This window comes from Passer montanus, unplaced genomic scaffold, assembly GCF_014805655.1.
Source record: "Passer montanus isolate IOZ18808 unplaced genomic scaffold, ASM1480565v1 scaffold118, whole genome shotgun sequence".
In the NCBI taxonomy this organism is placed as follows: domain Eukaryota; kingdom Metazoa; phylum Chordata; class Aves; order Passeriformes; family Passeridae; genus Passer; species Passer montanus.
In genome coordinates, this window is record NW_024358500.1 from 1,144,245 (window position 1) to 1,159,316 (window position 15,072).

The window sequence follows — 15,072 nt, forward strand, 5'->3', positions numbered from 1 at the left end:
CTGGCACTTTGGAAGTGCTGCAGGAAATGAAATTATTACCATGGCCTGGGCCTTGCTGAGGGGACTGCAGCTCTTCTGTCACAGTTTTCAAGGAATTGGGGCATTGGCTGCAATTCCTTTGAGCCAGTGCCAGCTCTGGTTGTTGCATTCCAGCCCCTATAGCTCCAGCCAGGCAACACACACTTGGTTTTGTGCTCTGCTGTGCAGGCCTGGAGCTGCCTGAGGTTCCTCCTTGTCTTTGCTGGATGATGGAGTTCCCATGTGTAAAATGCTTCCTAACCTTTGGAACAGGGAAAGTTGATATTGTAATGATAACTGAGCAGCTGAAAGATGCCAGGAAGCAGAATTAAATGTAGTTTCCTGCTTCAATCTGGTGTAATTCAGCCTAGGAAAGTACTTTTCACTAATTCTCATCATCACATGTGGCGTTGCAGAAGTTGGAGTTCACGGAGTCTGACTGTTCCAGTTCCTCAGAAGCACTTTCAGAGAAAGAACTGTCTGCAGAAGAGCTGAACAAGCAGCTGGAAAAACTCATTGTTGAGGACAAGGCGAATGATGAACAAATCTTTGATTGGGTAGAGGTACAAAGAGATTCTCACCCTCCCTGCAGACTGTTTAACTGCTTTTGTAAATATGTTCTGGTCTGAACATCTCAGGGGATGGGACACTGCGAGGATTTGGTCTGTGCAATCAACACTTCCAAAGAATTAAAATCTAAAATATAATCAGCATTTAAGAGTCAGGTTCAGGAAGGAAGGCTTTTAGCCATATTAACTGTGTAACCTTTTAAATGCTGTAGACTTTCTGACACTGCTTCTGCCACTTAGTAGATTTCAGATGTACACTGCTACATCGTTTCTTCATAAAATAGGGAAGAGAAGCTTTTCGCTATTTTTCCCCAACATGACCTGTCCTAATTTCCCACTGTAAAAAACATCCTGGGCAGTCACTGAGAGCACCTTTTCAGTGCACTGGTCCAGGCACTGGAAGAGAAAATAAAAATAAAGAAAAAAGAGAGAAAAAGGCCTATCAACCCACTGGTCTTTGCTCTCAGTCTCTGGCTGCCTTCTTTAACTCAGATGTTTGGTGTCTGAAATTATACCCAGCCTATGCATTTACATCTGTGCTTGTACTAAATCTTGGTCAGCTTCAGTTCAGTTATTTCTATGGCAGAGCAATGTGTTAGAAATGTCATTTTTCCACTGCTGTTAGAGGAGTTGAGAGTGGAATGAAAGCAGCACTGAAAATCTGGGATCACCCACAGGCTCTTTGGAGCCTTGGACAGTTTCCACAGCCATTCCCTGAATTTCTTTTACAAAATAAACAATCTCCACCCAAGGAGCACGCTGTAAAGTTTGTTGGAAAGCCCAAAATTCTTTGAGTCTGAGCGAGGGCGTTGCAGAAGCCCAGCGAGGTTGGTTTGGTCCTGCAGACAAACAGCTCCTTGTGGGAGGTGCTCAGTGGCACTGGATCCCTGGGAGCTGGTGTTGCCTGCTGGTGTCCCTGAGGGAGTTCCAAGGAGTGAGTGGGGAGCCGAGTGTTGCAGGGCTGAGCTGGGCTTGTGCCACAGCAGCAGCTGAGCCTGGACTTGCTGCCAGGCCCAGCACTGGAGTCCTGCAGTCCTGTTTTTAACTGGTCCATTTACTCTTGATTCCAGGCTAATCTAGATGAAAGCCAGATGAGTTCACCTACATTCCTTAGAGCTTTAATGACAGCAGTTTGTAAAGCAGCTATTATAGGTGAGTAACTTGAAGTGTAAACACCACACAAACCAAACCTGCAAAGAAATATTTGGTATTTTTGAGGTTTATATCACATTTCCCTGGCCAAGGCTGTGTTTTGTCACACACTAAGGCTTTTCCGTCATTTGGGGTTGTGCCCAAGAGCAGGGTGCCCCTTCCCTTAGTGACCCTGGTGTGTCCCAGTGCCCTTGTGTGAGCAGAGGTCTCAGACAGCACTGGGTCAAGCCAGGTTGTTCATTGATTTTCTTAACGAAAAAGGTGGAAATGACTGAGATCATCAAGGCAATTAACATTTCCATTCCTGTGTCGCCAAAGATGCGTGGGCACCAGCGTGGGCAGCAGGAAGAAGCCAGTCTGGGGCTCAGGCTTGTAAGAGTTTTATATACAAAGTTTCAGTTTTGGAAAGATGGTTTATGTGAATTGCCTGACTGTGCAGCTGGAAACACAGGGGAGGGAGGGCTCCCAAGTCAGACACGTGAGCCTGGAGCCCTCGGCAGGGGTTGAGTAAAGCACTGCAGCCAGAAACATCTGCTCACTTCACCTGGTTTTCTTTAACTTTACTGTTGGCATCTGGCACAGCAAAAAGTGATGCTTATAAAGGGTCTGGTTCTGCTCTGAGCTGTGATTTGAGGGAGAGAATGGGCTGGATTCCACCGTGTGAGGGAGAGGAGGGACAGGCCAGCTCCTTCCTCTCTCTGGGAACAAAACCTTGCTGGTGCCACCTACTGTTAACAGAGACACGACACAGGACTTCATTTCCAAGGCTTAAGGGTTCCCTGTTGTGTAAGGAAAATGATCCTCTGGTTTAAATTTTGGCCTTGCCTATAACTGAGTTTTTTACTTTTGTTTTCAAAATATCACTTAATAGTTGCATGATCTAGTGAAAGCTGCTGAATAATTCATCCTCGTGGCTGATGGATTTCTAATGCATATTTTTATATATTTGCTATTTCCTATATCATGTGCAACTTATGATTCTGTTTCTGCCCTGGTATTTTTAGAAAAAAAAAAATTTCTAAAAACCTTTTTAACGTAGTTGCCTCTGGAGACACCATTTGCACTTCAGAGTAAGGTTGTGCTGCTTCTGCTTGTGTTAGAGCTGGGGTGACTGCATGCAGTGGGAACTGTAAGGACCAAGGCTTTCAGAAATAGCCATTAACCAAAAATACCTCCTGTTGTTTCTCATCCTCCTTTTATCTCCACTCTAAACTGTGTTTGTGATTGCTGTTTGCATTAGTAAAGGCAGTCAAAGACCTGTCCCTGTTGCCAAGCTGACCCTGCTTTCTCCTCTTCCCCTCAGCGGACTCTTCCAGCTTCCGAGTGGACACTGCTGTTATCAAACAGAGGGTGCCCATCTTACTCAAGTACCTGGACTCAGACACAGAGAAGGAACTACAAGCACTTTATGCACTACAAGCATCAATAGTAAAACTTGATCAACCTCCTAGTAAGTGTTGCCTCTGTGCTGGGGATTTGAGCCTACGTAAGGGCAGGGGGGTTCTGTGGGAGATGGGGAGAGGATGTACTTGTCCTTACCTCTGTAGGTAGCAGGTGAGAGAAGCTGGTGTGGGTGGGTTCAGCTTGTCCAGATCCCAGATTTTTAGAGCAGCTCAAGTTCCCAAATGCTTGGCCAGAGGCCGGCTCTTCTTTTGGTTGCTCCTGCGAGCAGCCACACAGAAGGGAGGACAAACCTCTGTTGATAAAAAGAGAGGAAAAAAAGAGCAGTAAAAAATAATCTGTTGAGTTTGCAGTACCTGGGGGCATGTGAGAGCATGGGTGTTGTTATTGCATTGCTACTCCACAGATGTCTGTGGGCTTGGAGGGAATAAAATGAATTGGTCAGCTGATGAGTTTTCTCCCAGAGATGCTACAGAAAACCCTTGCAGGACAAGAGGCAAGGGAGTAACCAAAGAAGCAGGGATTCCCAGGGAATCTGCAGCACAAAATCCAGGAGTGCCTCAAAACATCCAACATGATCATCCTTAGTGCCCTTTATGACATTAGCTGGGCATTATCTTTCCTGATGAGCCGCAAAAATCCGGGGTTGGAGGGAATCCAGACATGTGGTACAGAGGAGATGGGCTGCTGTGGGTCCTGCTTGCCAGCCAGTCTCTAGATAACATATTCCCACAGCTGCTTTCCCAGCTTTCCCTCTCCTCAGACAGTGTCAGAGGGGTCAGTTTTCCCCCTCACCTGAGTGTGAGCAGCCAGAAGCAATAACTGAGTGAGAGCCCTGCGTTTTCCTTGTCTCTCCACCTCCCGTGCCAAGAGGTCACGTTAATCCCCTTATCTGCAGCCAGGGCTGACAGATGTTCCCTGCCTTTATTCCATTACTGCAGATTTGTTGCGGATGTTCTTTGATTGCCTGTATGACGAGGAGGTCATTTCAGAGGATGCCTTCTACAAGTGGGAAAGCAGCAAGGACCCGGCGGAGCAGAACGGCAAAGGAGTAGCGCTGAAATCTGTCACGGCGTTCTTCACGTGGCTACGGGAGGCCGAAGAGGAGTCAGAGGATAATTAAAACTTAAAATACAGATTTAAAACAAACAAACAAAAAAGAAACAATTTAAGTATTTTTTTAAAAAGTTTCACGTCTTCGCCAATCACAGTGCAGCAAGGCCAATTCTCTCTCGCAGACCCCCTTGCCCCACACACGCACGAGTGGGAGAGGTAAAACCCGATAAACACCAAGGTGATCATGGAGGCAAAAAGGTACTTGAAAACAAACCCACAAAAGTAAACTTCAAACCTGAGGGCGGGAGCACTAAACCAAAATACATGTATTATTTATAGAAAATATTTTCTGTTTTAATCTTTTTCTTTTCTTTTTAAACAAGGACTCATACTTAGGAAAACATACAGCGAAACAGATCTGTTTAGCAAAAACAAGTTGAACACTTTTAATTTATTATTTTAAGGACTGCAAATGCCAGTGTAATTTTTAAATTTGCAGTTTCTGTAAACAAATTGTATAATAGAACAAAAGCAGAGAAATAAATTTCCCTCCCCTTCATACGCACCTCAGTTTTGTTTCAAAGCATGATAAATCAACAAAACTTTGAAGGGGGTTGGGGTGAGCTAGATGAGGACAAGATCAATTTTTTTTTTATTATCATCAGATTTTTCTGCCTGCCTCTCAGCTTGCTACAGAAATTTAAAAAGAAAATAGTAATCAAACCATACATAACCTTGGATCGGAAGAAAAATGCATTTGAGAAAACCGCTGTGGACCAGAGTGCTCCGAAAATAACTCATTGAAAACCGTGCTACCCCGGGGAAAAAAGTACTAGTGATACTTTGAGAACCTTTAGAGCAACTTTAAGGCTTGTAAATACATAGAACAAATATTTAAAAGAAAAAAAAAAAAAAAAAGAAAGAAATTGACTCAATACTATTTCTTTTCACTTTCAAAATATAAAGAACAAAATAAAGACAAACATTGCAAGTTTAAAAGAAAGTAAAACGACTTCTCCTTTGACAGCTGCTGAATGTGTGCACCATCCTGAGCGGTGCTGGCTTCCTTGGCATGCCGTAGGTCCTCGGGCCCAAATTGTGTACATATAGTGTGTGTCTGTATGTGTGACTACCAAAAATGAAGGGTGAGAGCAATTGTTTAAAAAAAAAGGAAAAAAAAAACCGAAAAAAGGGGATGCTGTTGTGCCGAGAAGCTCCCTGGCCAAGGAGCAGCCAGTGGCTGCGGGGCCGAGCGGGAGCAGCTGGTTCCCGAGGCTGGGACGTGACCTCAGGGTGGATGGAGCCCGACCCCAGCTGGGTCCCTCCAGCCGTGTGGCAGCCGTGTCTCGTGTCACCTGCACCACTGGGGACTTGTGACCCTGGCAGCTCCGGAGGCCGCAGCTGGGAGAGCCGAGATCAGCGCAGCGCCAGGAAGGGCGCAGGACGGAGGAGCAGCGCTGCCCGCAGTGCCCGCCTGGCAGTGCCCCAGTGCCGGTGCCAGCGCAGCCAGGACACGGCCACAGCCATGGGAGCCCTTCCCGTGGCCAGCGGGACCCGGGCTGCTGCTCCAGAGGCAGCTGCTGCTGAGGACGGGAAGGCCCTCGCGTGTCTCTGCAGCCACCCGAGATGACTGCTGGCTCTCACTGGAGAAGCGCCTGCCATCAAGGACTCTGCAAAGCTGGGGCAGCCCTGAAATGTGCTTTGTGAACTGTGGGCCATGGACCGTGAGTAACCTGTGGAGCATTTGCTGGGGGTGTCTGCAGCACTGACTGCTCACATGATGCTGTCTTTTTCTTTCCAGCTGCTAAATCACTTCTTAAAAAAAAACAAAAAACACAACAACAAAAAAACAACAACAAAAAGAAACAAAAAAAAAAGGGAAGAAAGGCTACAAATACATTACTTTCCTAATCTTACTTTTACATGTGAACAATTGCTGTACTTGCCTGAGGATGTGATTTGATCACCACGGGGAAGGGAGGAGGTGCCTGGTTGTGGCCAGAGGGGAGAGGTCCATGAGACACTTTCCCTGTTAACATGTTCCACCCCATGAATCTGAGCTAGAGAATCCATGGCCTAAAACACTAGAGCATTGTTTGGTTATTTTTTTTTTAGTAACAATAAAACACTTTTCTCTGATGTTTTGTTAAAAAAAAAGAAAAAATAAGAAAAAACATTCTCACCGTTCCTGTATGCTGATGTATCTGCATGTACCACATCCAGTGATGCCTCGGCCTCGCCGTTGGGCCCAGAGGTTTGGATGGGCTCTCAGGGTCTCCAAAAGGTCTGTCCCCACAGAACCCCCACCCAGCAGGGCTCCAGGGGTGTCTGCTACACCTCTGCAGAAAGTCGTGGGGGTGCTCTCCTTCCAAAAGGCATTTTTTGAGCAGTGCATGGTGGTTTGTAGCAGTTAAATAGTTACATTAAATGGATGCCAGTTTGTATGTAAATAAGGGTAAATATTGCCAAGTTGCTGTGGGCAAATGATGGAATTCCTCTCAGGGTGGGCAGTGTCAGCCTGCTGGGAAACTGAGTGTGCAACAGCAGAGCCTGCAAGGACTGATTTCTCTCTCATTGCCTTGGATTGGAAAGGACAGACTTGCTGCAGAGCCCTTGAACAGCCCTGGGAATCCAGTGTGTCAGGGCTGGGAAATCTCTCTAGGGAGCTTGACCCTTCTGGCTGAAAGAGTTGGAAAAGCACTGGCTGGAGGGAATGGGGATTGCCAGCAGGTGGGTAGAGGTGAGCTGAGAGAATCTTTCCCCTTTTTGTTGGAGCTTTAATGACGTTCCAGGGGGTGAGAACTTGCCCTGTTAGTGTCCTGCAAAGGCCAGGGAGGGACTTATCAGAGATTTTCACGAGGGGTTTTTCAGAATTACCCAAAGCTGGATTTGCAGCGTGGCAGGTTTTGGCTTCCCTGAAGTTAAACCAGTTCAGCTGCACGCTGGATGCTGTGAGCAGTTTATGCACAAGGCCTTGAGGTCTCCAGTTGTGGGTGCATCACCTGAAGTTTCAGCTTCCCAACAGTGTCACTGCAAGGAGCAGAACTCCTGACTCCTTCCTCTGCTCCTCTTGTGTTCTGTGCCATGCATTTACTGCACCCAGCTGCTTCCCAGTTTCCTTCTAGATCAGCACAGGCTTGCAGGTGGTTGTGGCTCCTCAGGATACAGCTCATGAAAGATCTTTGGAACCGGTTTCTTGTGAAGGGTATTAAAATACAAAAACCCTGCAAGGTATATGAATAGAAAAGGGAAGTATTAATTAAAACAGGTTCCCATGGAATGTGATTTGCAGGAGCCTCATTTTGTGTAAGTAAGGAGAGATGAGCTGTGGTCACTGGCCCAACACTGATTTACAGCAACGCCTCAGCAGGGAGGGCAGCAGGGTTACACCAAGAATACTGCAAGTTATGCTGAGGGTTGTTTTTTTTCCCCCAGTCTTGATCCTATTGAAAACTTCTTGTGTGCAGGCTTCTGACTGTGGCAGGGGATTAACAGCTCAGCACAGAAGAGTGGCATTGGAACCATTTCTGCTGCTGGGAACCCTTCTTTTCCCAAGGTTGGGGCACTGTCAGAAGCACAGGCAAGGAGCAGATGCATTGCTTACATCCCTCTTTATTACTGAGAATGTCCCCTAACCTGAAGCCACCAAGCAGCACATTTTCAGGCCAGGTGTCTGCCGAAGGCTGGTTCATTTCTAGGAAAGGGTTTTCAGAACAGAATCAGCCATTTCTGGGAATGAGGTCAGGAAATACACTGATCCTGGATGCTGTGCTCTCTGCTTGTGTCAACATGTTCAGGTCTTGCCTTATTTTCCTAAAAAACCTCAGGTCCTGGAGCAGATCTTGGTGTATGGAAATGTCTTTTCATAGAATCCTAGAATGTGCTGGGTTGGAAGGGACCCATCAGCAGCATGGAGTCCAGCTCCTGGGGTTTTTTGCCTGGAATCAGCCCTCCCTGGTGCAGGACGTGATAGCCCACGTGGCAGGAGAGGCTCAGGAGAAGGGATTCCTCTGCAGGGATGGCTTTTAGTGTGCACAAGGCATGTTTAGGCCAGTAGTAACTTAGATCAGTTGTTGCTGTGACCCACAGAGCTTTTGTTTCAACCCTATATGTTGTTTTTACTGATAAAGGAAAAACAGGGTCTCTCAAAAGTCCCCTTAACTTGCTAAGCTTTCTGTAAATTCAAAGCCAATTGCAGATGTTGGCATCTCATTGCCAGAGGGTGGCTGGAATTGTTCTGCTTCATTTGGTCCCACAATGAGTTGCTGACCCCCTAGTTGCTTTGTCAGAAGTGTCCTGGCAGAGCAGAAAAGCTGTTAGCTAGGCCTGCATGCTGTATGCTTTCACAGATTCTAGAGGGTTTAACTCTGGGGGCATGAAGCTCAAAATCAGACCTCCCCAGAATGCTTTTGTGCCCTTGCTGTATGCTTTCACAGATTCTAGAGGTTTAACTCTGGGGAGTTAAACCCTCTAGAAGGGTTTAACTCCCCAGAGTTAAACCCTCTAGAAGCTCAAAATCAGACCTCCCCAGAATGCTTTTGTGCCCTTAGAGCCAACAGCCCTGGCCCTGAGGCACTGAAGCACCTGTAGAGAGCTGGCTGTGCCTGCAGGTCATATGTGAGGGTGAGATGCTGCCTGGTTGGAGTTGGGCCAGGAATGCTGGGCTCTACCTGGGGGTGAGTCCACTGGGAGGTGTTTGGGCTGGCAAGTGCTCTGAGCTCCTGCTTCTCCCAGTCAGGCTGGGAGCTGGAACTTGGCCTTTCTGCTCTTTGGAAGGTGTTGGCCTGGAAGCTGCCAGCTGAGCAGTGTTTGAAGCCAAGCAGCACCAGCAGGAGCCTGAGCTCTTCACACACCACTGGCTTTTCATGATGTGCCAGCCCTGAGGTCTGCACAAGGCCCCACACGCTGACAGAAACTCCAGGTTTGCTGTGCCTGGGGCCACGTGCAACCTGCAACAACTGTAGGGTGGAGCTTGGGGACCAGGAGGCTTCAGCCCAGAGGATCCTGCTTGGCTTTCTACAGATAGACAACCTGCAAGCAGCCCTTGGAGGAAAACCAGCAATGGGCAAAGAACAGCAGCAAGAGATTGATTAACTCAGCTTCCAGCAGCGTGGCTAAATCACAATATCCAAGGAAACCTCAGGTTTTCTACCCTTGTATTTTTCAAGGGGCTCCATTTGCCACCTTTGGTGAAGTATTGTGGATCTGCTGTTTGCTGAAATAACTCCTGCTTCTTTCAGTGCTGCTGTAGGGATGCTGACTGTGGAAAGCTTTGTCATGTGGCACCAGCTTCTCTTTCTTGTTTCCAGCTGCTAAATTGTGCTGAAACGGCAACAGGAATAAAAGCAGCTCCCACTCCATTCAGTCCTTTCCATAGGGGAATTTGTCCAAGTTGCTGGCCCAGCTGCAGGGATGGATATGCTGTGGCTGCAAATGGGAAAGAGGGGAGTAGGTGTGGGGAGGGCAATAGATGCTGTTGGTTGGGAAATGTTGGTGTTACTGAGAGAGGGGAGAGAGCAGTGAAGCTCTTGACTGTCCTGTTGCAGCCTCCTGCAAGAAGCAATGACAGATGTTACTATAAGGCAGAGTTTTACTAAGCTCCCAGGGTACAAAGCATCAGTGAGGGGAGCAGAGCCCTGTTAGAAGTGGTTTATCACAGGGTTTTGGAGAACAGCTGGAAAGGAGCTGCAAAGATCGTCTTGGCAGATGCAGCTGCTGTGTTCAGGTCTCACCTGTGAAGGGAAATGGGTCATTTCAGCATGCAGGGTGAGCTGTTCTGAAATACCACCTGGTGTGAATGCTCTGTGACATTACAGATGGCATGAAGTGGATAATCCATTGGTCCTGGCCATTTCCCACTCGTGTGAGAGTGCAGAATCACTCCTGTGAAGGGAGCAGGCACTTGGCACCACCACTGCACAAATTCATGGACATGGACTCAGCTCACAGCTCTGTCCTGCCCAGGGTCTGTCCCAGCTCTCTGCAGAACAGGATTTGAGTGTTCTATCTGTTCTCCAAGGAAATGCATCTGATTCTCCAGGCCTTCTGCAGCATCACAAGGTGGATGTTCTGAGCAGGAGCCTTGAGATGCAGCTGAGAATCTCAAAGAAAAGCCAATTTACAAGGTTTTCCACAGAGAGACAAGTGAGCCAGCTCTAGAGCTCTTCCAGCAAGAGCCATCACCAAAAAAGCTTTAAATTGCTGTTCAGTTGTCTTCCCAGCAAGGCTCACAGGCATGGCACTGCTCTCATATGCTGCAGAGGCCAGAGTCCAGCCAGGCTGCTTGTGGCGGGGGTGTGCAGTGCATGTGAGGCAGCCAAAAATGAGCTTTTGTGGCTGCAAAACCATTCCACCCAGGAGGTCTGGCAGCAAGTTACTGCCTGCCCAGGTGAGGGGAGCAGCCCCTGCATGCAGCTCACTGGTTTTCATCCAAAACCCTGCTTGGTTCGGAGTTAAGGAGATTCCTGCTGTCTGATCTCTTACCTGTGGGGGTATGTGGCTTTGGGAGAGCTGTCCCTGTGGCAGTGTGGAGTTGGTGGTCTTCAGCTGCTCCAGTGTTGAGTTGGTGGTCCTCAGCTGCTCCTTGCTTAGTGGAGGTGTCACTTTATGTGCCTGCTTTGGGTAAAATCAGTCAGTACTGTAATGCCAAAAGTGGTGTAGAGAAGGAATCACAACTTCCAGCCCCTGGTCCTCCAGTGATGACAGCACCCACCTCGTTAGTGCTCGGGATCTATTTCAAATTAAGGTGTTTCTAGAAAAGCAGCAGCCTGTGGAGGCTGCTCAGTCCATAGCATTTTCCTGCTCCAAATTCCTGTTGGCTGCAGTGGTGTTTCTGTTCTACACTTGCTTCAGAATGAAACCACCTTTGGTGTATTGAAGTGTATTTTTATTCACTTGCTAGATCTGATGTAAAAAGTGAGTTGTTTGGTTTGAAAATGCATAGAAGAATGGGGTACCCCTTTGAAAGGGGAAAATGTTTGAAAATATAAGGAAGTAGAACCTTAAGGGTGTGAGAGGGGCAGCTAGGGAGATCAGCTGGGAGATGGTGTAGAGTGACACTGGGAAAAGTATGAAGACTAATTATTAGGAAGCTCATAAGGAATAAAGAAATCAAAAGTGATATCTTGGAAGCCATGAAGAGGCAGAGAATATGCATTTTGGGGTTGAAAGCAGAAAATGAGTTATTTTTGCATAGAATTAAAGGAGCTGCAGGGATGACAGTAAGACTCTGCAGCTGAAAAAAGGTAAAGACGAATTGGAAGAGAATTGTGAGTTGTTCTGGTGATCATTAGAGATGTCTTTGGTGAAGTGAATCAGCAACAAGGTGGAAAATGCCATTTAAAGCATTAAAAGTCCCTATTTCTACAGGACATGTAAGAGGGAAACAAATCCCTTAATAAGTAAAGTGGAAGTAAGAACTAAAAAAGCAGCTCAGGCATAAAGACAAGAGTTATGTGTGTGTCTGCAGGAAGGGCAACACCAGCATGTAACTGCTCCTTGTGTAATGCTTAGCTTGCTGTGGGCAGAAAGCCTCTGGAAGTTTGTGTGTGGCTCAACAAGTGAGAGACCCACACAAATTAAATGTTTGGTTCAGTGGTGGGATTGCTGTGCTTGGCATCACTCCCTGTGCAGATACACAGGGTCAAGCTGAAGAGAGCAGTGACCATCCCCTCATGGCTGGGCACAGAACCAAAACAACCCCTTGGATACATATTCAGGGATGATGGGATCTGAAGGTAAAGAGCTTCTCAGGGAATACTGGATTATGTGTATATATGATATTGGATTGGTTTTTCAAAGCACAAGAAGCTGAAGAAGCAGCAGCAGAACATGGAGTTTTAGGGATGGAAGAGCAGAGTGACAGGGAAGAGCTTCCCAGGCTGGTGGTGACTAGACATGGGCTGGGCTGGAAAAAAGGCTCAAATTTTCCCTGGGCCAGGTGGACTGCAGGTCAGAAGGGGATAAAAGGCTTCCTAATATAAATGTAAAAGCTGAGGTAAAAGTGGAAAAGCAGAAAATCAACAAAAAGTTGGGGTGACAACACCAGAGGCGAGGCCTGAATGTATTCAGAGCTGCAGTTTGGAGCTGCAGGTCAATGTTGAAACAGCATTTGGCAACAAAGACACAGCAGGATCGAGAATGTGTCAGCAGCAGATGATTTCAGCAGGTGCACAGTTTGACACATGTAATAAAAAAAGGTAATAATGTAGCAGATAGCTGTTAAGCCTCACAGAAGGGTGCTTATTGAATCAAAAGTGTTCACTTTAAATAAAACATGTGGAAAAGTGGGGAAAATATGAATTGGTGTAGGGTAAGAAAGTCAACAAAATAACCCCTGAAATGGAGTTTCCGTGAGCAGATTTAAAGCCTAATTCAAAGCTGTATCTAAGCAGAAACACAACAGGTTCTGTGTTTGTAGGAGAAGAACACTGTGGCATTGCTCTGGCCACTGGGTGGAAACAGTAAAACCCTTGGCTGGCAAACTGTGCAATGACTCCTTGGGACAAAAGGCACGTGTCTGCAAGCAGCACAGAGCCCAAAGCTGTGGGGGGCTCAGAAGAGCTCTAAGGGACAGCAAGGTGGAATCAAATTGAATTATTCTGGGGGAAAAAACAGTTGGAATCTCACTAGTCCATGGCACCTGCAGGCAGGAAAGGTATTGAGAAGGCTTAGTACTTATTAACAGTGCTTAGTAAAAGTGTTTAATACTTATTAAAAGTATTTCTGACAGTGATAGTGCTTGACACTGTCACAAATAACTCTGGCAGCAGCTCCCTGCTGCAGCCTGATTCCCTGGCCATGGATTTCCCTGTTCCTTCCTCCTGTGCTGGCTCTGAGCTTCCCACGGCTTCATTCCCGTGGGAACAGGAACAGGGACACAAATGACACAAACCTGCCCAAAAAGTGGAGCAGAGGAGACAGAGCAGTGGGTGGTGATCCTGCAGTGTGGCTGTAAGGAATGTGAAGGGTCTGCTCTTCCCCTCTGGGATGGATTTTGAGGTAAAAACCAGAGAAGGAGACAACAGCTTTCCTCCTCTGTTTGTAGGTCCGTGGCTCAGCCAACACGGGTGCTGGGGCACATCCTTGCAGTGGGCAAAAGGAGAGCTGCTGGTCTAATTTCATCTTTTCCTTCTTGGTATTTTAAAGCTCAGTAGCAAAGGAGCACATTCCCTCTTCTTCCCTGCTGCTGTACCTTCCCCTCCTGCCAGAGAGGCACCGCAGGGGGAAAAAGCCAAAGAACACATTTTTCTGCAGCTGCACAGGGCTTGTTTCACACTCACAGGCAAGACAGGAATGTTCAGCAAAGTGGAGCCATCTGTCTGCAGCACTCCCAGGGCTGCTGGGCTCCACATCACACGGATCCTCTGGAGTGGAGGAGACTGAACGGGGCAGGCTTTGCTCACAAGCCTTGAGAAGGTGACATTCTCAGGTGCAGTAAACTTAAGGTAGTCACCTACAGGGGAAAGAGCTGGGAAAAGCTTGGACAAGAAACAGGCATTAGTGCAGAAATAAGACACTTCTGCAGTGCTTTGAATGGTTTAAATGCTTCTAAATGTGCTCACAGAGGGGTTTCCCATCACAGCAGGGATAAAAGGGCCCAAATAAATGGGTAAGTGCCCATATGGTGTTCAAATCATAAAAACACAGATGGGGAGAGAGGTTAGCAGGAGATGGGTAAAGATTATGTGCAGAAAACAAAAATTAGAAAACTGCTCAGACAAGAGACAGCAGATGAAACTGCTGTGGTGTACAGGAGTCACCCTGGAGCTGTTCAAAATGCATGGATGTGGCATTGAGAACATGGTTTAGTGGTGCCTTTTGCAGTGCCATGGGAAAGGCTGGACTCAGTGACCTTAACGTTTTTTTTCTAATTTTAATGATTCTGTGACTCTAAGCATGCTTATGACAGAAAATAAGAATAGGTAGGGAATTGAGGAATTCTACCTTAAACTCAAGGTTAGGTAAAGCAGTGGGTTTTGAAGGAAGGGGAAAAAGAAAGAATATCCATGGGTCTAGCTAAATAAAGTAAACTTGGAGCAAAAGTGTAGCAAGAGGTACACAGGAAAAGCTTAGCTTTTACCTCTCGGTGTATCTGCACAGCTGAGATTACTGTGGCAGTGAAGATACAAGTGTGGGTCACACCTCAGCTCTGCCTTGCCTCGATAATCCTCACCCTGAGCAGTGGAGGCGCAGGTAAAAACTGCCTGAAGCAGCAAAGCATCATCAGGAAAGGGATCCTTCCCACATGTGAGAGCTTGTGAGCATGTTGTGACAGAAAATTCCCAGCTCGCAGCCAGACCTCAGCACTGGGACGGGTGTAATTACGGCAGGCAATAATTACACGGCTAATGAGGGATGGGGGTGAAGAGGCTGAGGCAGAGGGAAGGCAGCACTGGGGATAGCGCAGAGGGTGAGAGGAGCACGCAGCAAGAGGTGAGATACAGGCTGGAGTGCTCCGGAACGGGAATTCACGGCTACACACAGAATAGCTGGGGTCGGAAGGGACCTGTGGAGAAGATCCAGTTCAAACCCCTGCCTAGGCAGGATCACCTGGAGAGGGTGACACAGGAACTCGTACACACGGTTCTGGCAGGGCTGAGGCGGCGTGGTGAGGATCCAGGGGGGCTGGGCTGAGGATCCCGGGGGGCTGTGGTGAGGATCCCGGGGGGCTGGGCTGGGGGCCCGGCGGGGCTGGGCTGAGGCTGCAGTGGCGCTGGGCTGGGGGCCCGGCGGGGCCGAGGCCCTGCCGTGTCCCCTCAGCGGCCCCGCCCGGCGGGAATCGCCTCAGCGCCGTAGCGGCGGGAAGCGCGCGCAGCCCCGCACCGCGCACGCGCGCGTTCTCGCGCGACGTGGAGGCGGTGGGGCCGGGGTGGGG

The 15,072-nt window shown here is 47.9% G+C and overlaps 2 protein-coding genes across 14 annotated transcripts in view; both read left to right on the plus strand.

Moving 5' to 3' along the window:
• Window positions 1-5,122, plus strand: part of EIF4G3 (eukaryotic translation initiation factor 4 gamma 3) — a 143,918-nt gene extending 138,796 nt beyond the window's left edge. For all 13 annotated transcript variants that reach the window (XM_039697401.1, XM_039697402.1, XM_039697403.1 and 10 more), the window contains 4 exons: window positions 435-581; window positions 1,658-1,739; window positions 3,043-3,189; window positions 4,082-5,122. In XM_039697401.1, the coding sequence (XP_039553335.1) occupies window positions 435-581; window positions 1,658-1,739; window positions 3,043-3,189; window positions 4,082-4,263 (558 nt within the window). In that variant the 3' untranslated portion in view covers window positions 4,264-5,122. The remainder of the gene's footprint in view (window positions 1-434; window positions 582-1,657; window positions 1,740-3,042; window positions 3,190-4,081) is intronic.
• A 659-nt stretch (window positions 5,123-5,781) lies between these two features.
• HP1BP3 (heterochromatin protein 1 binding protein 3) overlaps window positions 5,782-15,072 on the plus strand; it is a 29,694-nt gene continuing 20,403 nt past the window's right edge. Inside the window, exon 1 of the mRNA XM_039697414.1 lies at window positions 5,782-5,920. The gene's annotated coding sequence lies outside the window, so the exon portion shown is untranslated. The remainder of the gene's footprint in view (window positions 5,921-15,072) is intronic.